Raw genomic sequence first — 10,380 nt, forward strand, 5'->3', positions numbered from 1 at the left:
GAAAATTGGTAAGGAATCAGTGAGCATTTTTTAATCATAAAAGTTGATAGAGTGTGCTCAGAAAGCGAGTAATTAACGATTTTGTATAGTGATTATCGTGTATATTCCTCCTGCGCACCGGCCGCGCATGCCACGGAGGAATAATCACCGAAAAACCATATCCCCGTAGAGTTTAATACGAGTTATGAATAGAAAACTCTATGACACCAGCAAGTACAAGAAGCTATAGAAAGTATAGGAACGGTAAAGTAATCGATTGTTTAGGAATATAAGAATCTGAACATAATAATATAAAATGTATAAAAGCTTGAAGAATATCGTAAAGAAAAAGTAAGGGAAGGAAGATACGAATTGCGATCCCAAAATCTACTCCTGCCAGCAAAATAGCAGAAAGCGTAAGGAGGTTACTTGGAAAAAATCAATTACTTATGCTACCAACTTCCGTTATATACGGTTGATATTAGGGTATCAGGAGTATTAGTACAGCAGGATACGCAAAGAGGTGGCACGCGTGCGCAAAATAGTTCGCGCAAAGAGAAAATAAGGCTACACGGTGGGGGAATCGGCGCGGCTCGAAAAATTGCTCTTGGTATCAGGATAGTAGAACGCGCGAGGGGGTATATCGGCAATACTGCTTTCCCGCCAAAAATACCAATTTTATACATCGCACAACAAATCATTAATCACATATAGTACTATCAAAAATTGAACTTTTAACGACTAAACGAATTGCAAACGGATGATAATTCCAGAAAGAAAAGAGATACACTGATAACAAATAACGAGCAATCTGTAATAAGCTGGGATTATTTAAGTAAATTGCCAATTTACTAAAAAGTAAAAATTAATCACCTTTTTCATAGGTTACAATTTTACTTAAATAATTTGAATAACAAATACAATTTAATGTCACAACACACACTTACGATATACGCATAATATACAAAGTTTACATGGCGCATCGCATATCACGATACTGTTTTCTTTATGTTGTCCATTATTTTATTTCACTTCTCATATTCCTCACAAAACTTTCAACATCTGTTGCACCAGAATCTTTGAAAATTTCACATTTTGCAAGTACGAGTTCTTGTTTCTCATTATTCGACTCATACTTCGAACAATTATGTTCTATAATTCACACTTTTATTCGTCGTTTAACAAATACAAAAGCATTTACTAACTATTCAATATTATTCGCGATTACCATCTTTCGCTTTTGTTAACGATTTAATTATGATATGTTTATCGTCTTGCTTAAAATCGTTTTCCAATTGAGATTTATAAAATTTCTGCAAGCTATCGGGAAGCACGTCGAAATTTCTACTGCTTAAATCTATTACGTATAATAAAATTCGACGAGACGTTACAGACATATTATCATTGATTAACTTCTGTCTTACGGCAATCATCAAGTTATCCGTTTCTTCTTTGCAAGAACTGTACAAATGTTTTCCATGTATGATCACCTGAAAACAAAACGTAAATTTAATAAAATACAAAGCAAAATATATTTCGTTCAAACGCGTACCTGTTCTGCAAAAATCTTTATATCTTCGGCCGAAGATGTTTCTATCAACATTTCCATGTAATTCAATAACGCTGATTGTACTATACGGGAAAAATGCGGGCCTGTGATGCAACGTAAGAATTCAGAAAATAAAGAAATAGCGTTATAAAATTGCATTACGTTCTCGTCCCTTAACTCTTTCCTTCCTAAATTTAAAACAGAATTAAAAGCCAAATAAAATATATGTATATACATATATTTATATATGTATATACATATATGTATATACATATATTTATATACGTACGACGCATACTTTCGTAATCAATTTGAAAACATTCTACTAAATGCCCGTAGAAACTTCTTTTTTCGGAATCGTACACGCTTTTAAACACGGTACAAGTATATACCTTTAACAATTTTGAACCAAACTCCTTATCGTTTAAAGCATGTTTATACAGTTTTCTGTGTATATTCCTACAATCGATTATGTTAGTTAACGAATCTGAAACGCTTTCAACTTATCTAGAAGATAGCGAATTTTTATACGTTACTCTAAATTCTGTTCGTTCGTTTTGTCGTTGACTAATTTTACAATCGCTTCGGCTTTTTCTATTAAATTTTCATCGTTTACGGTATTAATTAAGTTAATGATATTTGTATGATTAACATCCTCCGAACAGAACGATCTTCCTGGTCTGGGTAATGGATTTTCGTCGTTCTGCATCCATCCCCGACCACGACTTATAGTCGTCATTCTTAATTCCTCTCCGTTCCCTGAAATCTTACAAAGAATTAAATTTTATTTTAATATATCGTACAATTGTTACAACAATTATATAAATAGAACATCATGATTTCAAGAAAAACCAGTTCAAATATATTTGAAACTTTGCAACTTTACATAGATATTGCACAAAAACAGCTATCTATGTAACCTCGTGTTTAAAAACTAACCGTCAAGACTCAATGATTCAATTAAAAATCGTTATTCCTATCCCGACAGCTTAAAAATTGTCAATTCTTTATGTATGGATACGAACAATCTGGTTTCTTCAAGGAAAATTACGCCTAAGAGGAGGAGGTGTTGAAAATGTCTCTCGACAGTTAGATACAATACTCACCGATGCTTCGGTACCAGAGCTTATGGTAGGGACCACGATGTTTTATTTCTGCACCGTGATAACGACCTCTTTTTTTTCGTCGCTGTTTTCTGCAGGGGGCAAACCAGATTTTTGCGCTAAAAATTATACATACGATTCGATACGAACAAGACAGGTGTCATATAGAGCAACACTAACTACAGTGCGACCACTGTCGACAAGCTTGCGAAAACGAAGGAAGGGGATCAAACCACGGCAAATTATCATTTAATGCGCATGCGCCACTGTGAATGTATGATCGCCGGACGATCGCCAGTCATCAATCGGTGATCTGTCATTCCCTTATTGTAGTGGACTTTTTAACAGTTTTTTTTTTTTTTTCTCGTCCAATACAACGGAGATCAAGTAACTTTTTAAATTGTTTCGTTAAAAAGTATATCGATCGAATTCTTTGAAAGTAATAATCGATATTAAAAGAGGTGCGATAACGCTCTAACGAAGCGAGCGTGAATACGTAGTCTGTTCAAAGACTGCAGATTTTGCTTGATTTTACCATGACGACGGAGGAACAGTTTCAGGCGGCTGTTAATGTGATCCGGAATCTACCAAAAAATGGTAAACTTTTCTAATAATTGTTTTACTTATGTTACTTCGATCTTCCTGTCTTTCGATTTCATTTTTAAACGGGTTCAATCGTTAACTTGCCTCGATACGTTGTACAATGCAGCACACATTTTTAATACAATATGATATTATACGCTACGTTCCTGCGACATTTTATTCATACAATACTTGTCAGGCTAGTTTTTTTTAATTAGCAATACGCAAAACAGCAAGCTTTTACGAGACTAAATTCATACATGAACTACTACTCGTGAAGCAATCGTTCAAAGTTCATGTCTGACTTAACAAAATATTTATCCGCATTTTTCATCGAAATCAGATAAATTTACGATGTTGTTCGTTTAACAGTACATTCCTATCTTCGTTTACATATTACCTGATATTATTTGCATATTGGACTCATAACTGTTCTATTATTTTAAACGAAATTAATAAAAATTTATATAAAAGAACCGTTTAATAACTGATTTCTTCTTTATACGTAGAGATTGTATACATAGTATATACGTACAATTTGTTTACAGGATATGCAAGTTTTAATGATCATGGTAATACTAAATTTCAACTTTCTATTTTAAAAGAATAGTAGACGATAAATGTTGAATAGAAACTGCTTAATACATTGTATAACTTGATAATTATATCAGGGAACTATATTAAAAATAATATAATATAACATCATTGCATTCATAACTGAACACGTATATACTTTCTATTTATTATAAGCAACTGTGTGAGTGTTCTCATTTCACTTTCTAACAGAGTAGGAATAAGTGAATTGCACTTTGTATTTAAAGCTGAAATGTTCCTATTGAGCGATCACAAATATATCTACGTGTTTGTTAATTGTACCATTCAAATTTTTAATCCGGAAACAATTTCATAAATTTTTTCTAATCATTTTTCGTATTTAGCCTATGGTAATTTTGTTCCTCACTTTGAACTTCATAATCGATAAAGTACTAATCCTAATTAAAGGATCGATAGGACATATCATAAGATATTATTAAAACGAATATTCTTTTACTCCTATGCAAAATTATTAAAGCACAATAATCCTTTATCAACCAGAATCTCTCTCCAGATGTACGAGCCTGTTTGCTTACATAAAATATTTATATTCTAGGAGCATATCAACCTAGCAACGAAGTCATGCTACGTTTTTACGCGTATTATAAACAAGCGACAGAAGGTCCGTGCGAACAACCAAAGCCTGCATTCTGGGAAGTGATTAAAAAGGCAAAATGGGATGCTTGGACACGTTTGGGAAATATGAGTAGAACAGAGGCAATGAATAATTATGTGGAAGAATTAAAAAAGGTTAATTTTTTAAATCGAACGGAACATTATAACGTCCAAAAATTATTTAACATTTACCTCTTAATTTAATAGATCGTAGAAACAATGTCTTACACGGACAAAGTAGCTACATTTCTAGACAGTTTAGATACATTTTGTGAAAGTGTTCCGCCCGAAGATTTGGAATTACTTCTTGGCCCCGTGTTAGAACGTATGCGTTCACAGCCCGACTTACCATTATCTGGTTCGCCTCTAGGTTAGTACGTATACAATAAATACATGCAATTTCGAAACGGTCATTTAATTATTTATAGTCCATCCTCTTTTTTATGCAGCATCTAGGGAAACGTCACCGCATAGAGCTTGTAATATGTCTCGGCATATTGCTAGTAGCTTAGAAACTAGCCCAGCCAGTAGCCATAGCGTAAGCCCACCCGACACCGATGGAGAAGAAGAAGAATTTATCGACACCGTCGAAGTAAGCTACTGGTATTATGGAGAATATGCAGTAGCCGTTGAATTTTTATTTTTAACTTGTGCGCCCAAAATTCATCTTCTTTCTTTCTTAGTCTGCTCCAGAACGATCGCAAAAGGACACGATAAGAGGTTCAAGTAGTACTCAAAAAATGTCCAACGGATTGACCAGCAGTACCGATAAAGTTAACGAATCGATTACGTCGAAAGAAAATCATCTTTCAGAATTAACCAATGGGTACACTAATACAAATGGTTACGCGGAGACAGTTACAGAAAATAAACAGGACAAAAACAAGCAGCGTACTAAAAAAGACGAGAAAACCAATGATGAATTTCTAAATCAAATAGCTACGACTATGCAAAATTTACAAAGAGACTTAGATAGAATAACAGCCAGAGTACGTAGCTTAGAAGGCCAAACACTACAAGCATTGATGCCACAAATAGTTAATGTAATTAAGACTGTATCAAATTTTTATTTTCTTTTTCTTATTATGTTTCCTTATTAAACAATGCATTATGTTTTAGAAACAACCAACAACGCCTTCGTATCCAAAATGGTGGCCTTTACAAGAATGTTCACCACGGTTATTCAGTATTTTAATTTTATGGCCGTTCGTAGTACAGTTTCTAATTTCTTTAACGCAACGTTATCGTCAGCGAAGACTGTGATTTAAACGTTATTGTTATCTTGTTCAAAGTATATTTCACTTTTTGATATTAGATAATGTTAAGAGCAAACAATACGAATATTTTAGAAGAATTATAATTCGAAAGTAAACTTCTATCATCTAAATACATATTTGGATAAAGGTATTCGCATCAATGATAATTATAAAAAATGTAACTAATCGTGTAAAAGTTTTAAATTTGTTCAATGAACTGTTTACATTTAAATGTGTGTACAGTAACTGTATAGGAAGACTTATTTATTTTGAAGATTGTGAAAATCAGGGAAAGATTTGATCGTTATTTCTGTGTTAATGCTTTAAAAAGCAACAAAATTAATCTTATATCCAAAGTAATTTCTATGTACAATAGATAGTCACGTGTATTCATATATTGTAATATAGAAGAAAAAATTATATACAAATTTTATATTGTAAATTCAGGTTAAAGGTATAAAATAGATTATGTTATATATAACGTGCAATCTTTTTTAAAGAAGCAATCTATATTTAGTACGTTAGTAGATATAACTGATCTTGATATTACCATAGAATCCTTTTCTTTTCTTCTTTTTTTTTTTTCTTTTTATTTTCTTATTATGTTGTAAGATGGAAATAGGTAAGCCTACTCGTGTACAAATATTGTAAAAACAAAATGTGCAATTTTAAATCGTGTATTGTAATAATACTTATGATTTGTAATTGTTTCGCAAAGATTTTATTATGTAGTACAACTATCAGTGATGATAAAACTTGTCTCTTCGTACATTAATATTTTTCACTTTGTACAATTTCAATAAAATATTTACAAATCACTATATTTACGTATTCAACTTTATACATTTAATTAGCCGTTAATAATAAAAAAAAAAATATTCTTTTGATAAATTGAATTTCGTTTCCAAATAAAAGAAGGAGAGAAAGAAATTTTTGCAATCTGAATATGATTAAATAAACTTGTAAGATGTTTGAAACGTTCGCCTAATTGATATAATTAATTATCCATAATTACTTATAATTACATATCTTTAACGTGCACAACAAAAAAAAATATGATAATCCATTATATGTATATCACAAGACAGATAAAATGAAATTTATATTTATATTACAATCAGCGATGTTATGTTTACGCAATTTATCAACGATCTAAAGTTTGAACAAAAGCAGATATCGCGCTGATAAATTTCTTTATTTGGAAAGTACTTTTGTTAGATGAGTACCACTGTTAAAATAACCCTTTTCTGTAAACAGAAAGAAAGGTTGGGAACCTACTGCCGACATCGAGACATTACACAAAACTAAATTTCGCAACGCTAGTTTTTCAAACTTGTTGATTATTCGTATTTCGTATATTCTGCACATATGTAATCTAAACATATCTGGAAGAACACATACATGATATATCTCACCAGATGTTGGAACGCTCGCAGTATTCCACAGGTTGCGGTAAATAACAGATCGATGTCTTATTCAATTTCTACCTGAAGCCTCTTTATCAGAGAGCTAAAAGTGTAAAATCCAAAGAAATTGAAAATATGAAGAGAAATTTGTTCGTCGCTGTTTTAGCATTCTATATCATAAACTTATCATATGCTCTAGATGCAAATGTGGGAACCATCGTCTTCGCAAATGTTGTAAGTTTCATATTTACTTTTTTTCCAAACTAATTTTCTATTGTATTCATAAAGCTATATAAAACGAACAGTGTATTTGTTTTAAAATTATGGCACATATTTATTAAAAATAACTGTAATGTATTTTACAGCTATATAGACACGGAGATAGGACCCCTGTAAGGTCATATCCTAATGATCCTTACAATAACGAAAGCTTTTGGCCTGTTTCTTATGGCCAGTTAACAAACGTAAGTGATCTTCGACTATAATATGTATGTTCTAAAAAAGAAAACTTTTGTTACAGCGATCTTTTTGCATATTTTAAAAGAAAATCAGATCAATTTCGCAGTAACTAGTTTGCACTTTTAACCATTTTCACCTTCCGACATGCCTAAATTCTTATCATTGTATTTATTATGTTATATACAGCTTGGTAAGCATCAACATTTATTGCTTGGTCGTTGGCTTCGAAAACGTTACTCGCATCTTTTAAGCGACATATATTCTCCATACGATATTTATATCCAAAGTACCGACGTAGATCGTACTTTGATGTCAGCAGAATCGCATCTTGCTGGTCTATACCCGCCAAGTGGCAATCAAGTTTGGGACAGTATCAAATGGATGCCTATTCCCGTTCATACTATTCCAGAAGATAAGGATAACGTATTAGCCGCTAAAAAGTATTGTCCTAGATACGATTATGAACTAAGGAAGGTTCTCGATTCTCCAGAATTAAAAAAAATAGAGAAAGAAAATAAAAAATTATACGCATATTTAACAGAGAAAACAGGAAATAAAATTTCTTCCTTAAGATCCGTCGAACAATTATACGATACGTTATTTGTCGAGGTACGATTTTTAATTATTCTGTTAGATTTGATTTATATAACGTTTATAACACGTATTATACGATTATATCGTATATAACGCGTTAGGATTTGGAAAGAAAAAAACGTCTACAGTCTAATAAGTTTTTGTTTTAACAGTCGTTATCTTTTTTTTTTTGTTTTTTATAGAATTTGTACAACAAAACATTACCAGAGTGGACAGAGTCAGTATTTCCTGGCAAACTTAAATCTCTCGCTGCGAAAAGCTTTACGGTTAGCGCTTACAATAAAATACTTCAAAGATTAAAATCAGGTAAGAAGCCTTTATTCTAACGTATTCAAGGAATTCAAATATTGTACGTATATTTTAATTTTCTGTTAAAACGTAACAGGATTATTGCTCGGAGAAATGATAGATCATATGGAAAAGAAATCAAAAAATGCATTAGTGCCAGATAGAAAAGTATGGATGTACAGTGCACACGACGAAACCTTAGCCAACATGTTGATGACTCTAAACGTATTTGATCCACACTGTCCTCCATACACTGCTACGATTCTGTTAGAATTAAGAGTAAATTTGAAAAATCAGTATTTTGTAACGGTAAGTATACATTGAAATATTTTGAAACGTAAACACCGACACAAGAACGCTAATCATATCGAGTTCTTCTAGGTTTCTTATAAAAATAATAGCGACGAACCAGTACTTCTAACGTTACCTGGTTGCATCGCATTATGCCCTTTAAATCAATTTATTGCGCTAACAAAAGATGTCGTGCCCATAAATTGGGAAGAAGAATGTACATTAAAGTGGGATAAACTTGGATATAATATAAATACAACGGCAGTCATTGGTACGTAGTAGTTTTTAAATGAAAAACTTAATTTTCAAAATTGTCTTGTTCGCATTATTTTTATCGTATGTTTTATCGATAATAATGCAAACGTTCTACCTTATTGCAGCGATTCTGACGTCCTCGATACTAATGTTAGTTTTACTAGTGTTATCTATAATTGGCTTTATTTATTGGCATTATAAACGAGAACACAACCAGTATTACCTCCGGTTAACAACAGATCCTATATAACTGAATATATAGTATATACATATAGTATTGCCAGAATAATGCGTATATTATGTCTACCATACAATCAATGTCTTCATGATTAGATTATTAACAAAACTAAAGATAAATTAGAAATTCGTATTTGATTTTATATGCATTTACAGATAAATTGCCGATACGTGCAAAAGTGTGATATATCTTGTATGAAATTTGGGAGAAATTTTGCTACATTTTGAAACGTTTAGACTTTTCTAATTCACTAATAATATAATTTCAATTTGTAATTAAACGAGCAAATACACCGCTATGTACTTAATCATTTGCAAATTTGAATCGATAAAAAAATAAAAAATATAATTAATAAGAAGGGAAAAGTAAAGAAAATAATAATACAACTTTTATAAAAATAAATAAAATGTGGCATTGAATTCTTAATTATCCTTTGTGATTGCAAAGCACTATATTACTTAAATTGATTTCTAGAGGTATAGAAGAACTTTATCTGTGATTTTTAAAAATATAAAAAGGAAATTAATTGCAGAAGAGATAATAAAAATTATTTGCTGTTAATAGTGTGTAGGGTGATATAAAGAAAAGATAAAAAAAAATCGTACTAATAATATCGGCAAAAGATATTTTTCTATAAATTCTGTAAAACAGCCGTAATTCTACATTTTTTGACTCAGGGTATATATCTATTCTTTCTCACCCATCATTTCTCCTTATTAAATGCAAACGTATCGCAATCGTATTCGTATTAATATTGAATATGAAACATTAAAAATATTACGAAATGTAAGAATACGTTCGCCATAATTTATTAAAATGTCTAGTCATATTTTTATCAAGTTACATTATTTAGTAACTAAAGAGAAATATTGCGTATGTTTAACAGGAACGATTTAAATTTTCGACAAAATTTCTGTTATCAAAACTACAATATTTGTGAACAGCGTGTTCAGAGTGAAAAAATGCAATGACCGAATAGACTCAAAATGAAAGAGACAATACTTGTTTTTTAATTCAAGTATATAATAATTAAACTATTTAATCAATATCATGATACATGTACAAAGATGAATTGTATCCCATGCAAAATATTTTTGTGACACTTCAAAGCGAATAAAGAAAAAATATTATTAAAAATATAAGAATCATACAATTGTTCGTATTTTTATTA

General features: G+C 31.2%; 3 protein-coding genes across 10 annotated transcripts; 2 read left to right on the plus strand and 1 right to left on the minus strand.

The window, feature by feature from the left end:
• Positions 1-848: 848 nt before the first annotated feature.
• Positions 849-2,834, minus strand: LOC100882349 (uncharacterized). Of its 5 annotated transcripts, none has more exons than XM_012297144.2 (5): positions 2,635-2,834; positions 2,065-2,287; positions 1,818-1,987; positions 1,532-1,716; positions 849-1,469 (listed from the first exon to the last, which is right to left on the minus strand). In XM_012297144.2, the coding sequence occupies exons 2-5, from the start codon at positions 2,265-2,267 to the stop codon at positions 1,194-1,196; spliced, it is 834 nt and encodes a 277-aa protein (XP_012152534.1). In that variant the 5' UTR covers positions 2,268-2,287; positions 2,635-2,834; the 3' UTR covers positions 849-1,193. The 5 variants fall into 5 exon arrangements, with proteins under 5 accessions (XP_012152534.1, XP_012152533.1, XP_012152535.1 ...); XM_012297143.2 differs by having other exon boundaries at positions 2,065-2,294; positions 2,635-2,833; XM_012297145.2 differs by having other exon boundaries at positions 1,827-1,987; positions 2,065-2,294; positions 2,635-2,829.
• Positions 2,835-2,931: 97 nt separating this feature from the next.
• Positions 2,932-6,501, plus strand: LOC100876599 (uncharacterized). 3 transcript variants are annotated; one of them, XM_012297146.2, is made up of 6 exons: positions 2,932-3,228; positions 4,364-4,557; positions 4,630-4,792; positions 4,851-5,014; positions 5,106-5,465; positions 5,542-6,501. In XM_012297146.2, the coding sequence occupies exons 1-6, from the start codon at positions 3,168-3,170 to the stop codon at positions 5,683-5,685; spliced, it is 1,086 nt and encodes a 361-aa protein (XP_012152536.1). In that variant the 5' UTR covers positions 2,932-3,167; the 3' UTR covers positions 5,686-6,501. The 3 variants fall into 3 exon arrangements, with proteins under 3 accessions (XP_012152536.1, XP_003708341.1, XP_012152537.1); XM_003708293.3 differs by having other exon boundaries at positions 2,933-3,228; positions 4,872-5,014; XM_012297147.2 differs by lacking the exon at positions 2,932-3,228 and adding an exon at positions 3,362-3,785.
• A 264-nt stretch (positions 6,502-6,765) lies between these two features.
• Positions 6,766-10,362, plus strand: LOC100882129 (prostatic acid phosphatase). Of its 2 annotated transcripts, none has more exons than XM_012297107.2 (7): positions 6,766-7,318; positions 7,450-7,548; positions 7,730-8,152; positions 8,320-8,443; positions 8,523-8,734; positions 8,807-8,987; positions 10,096-10,362. In XM_012297107.2, exons 1-7 carry the CDS (start codon positions 7,220-7,222, stop codon positions 10,104-10,106), a joined length of 1,149 nt encoding a protein of 382 aa, XP_012152497.1. In that variant the 5' UTR covers positions 6,766-7,219; the 3' UTR covers positions 10,107-10,362. The 2 variants fall into 2 exon arrangements, with proteins under 2 accessions (XP_012152497.1, XP_012152496.1); XM_012297106.2 differs by having other exon boundaries at positions 6,776-7,318; positions 9,097-10,362.
• The last annotated feature ends 18 nt before the right edge of the window (positions 10,363-10,380 follow it).

The sequence above is a fragment of the Megachile rotundata genome, chromosome 8, assembly GCF_050947335.1.
Source record: "Megachile rotundata isolate GNS110a chromosome 8, iyMegRotu1, whole genome shotgun sequence".
NCBI lineage: Eukaryota > Metazoa > Arthropoda > Insecta > Hymenoptera > Megachilidae > Megachile > Megachile rotundata.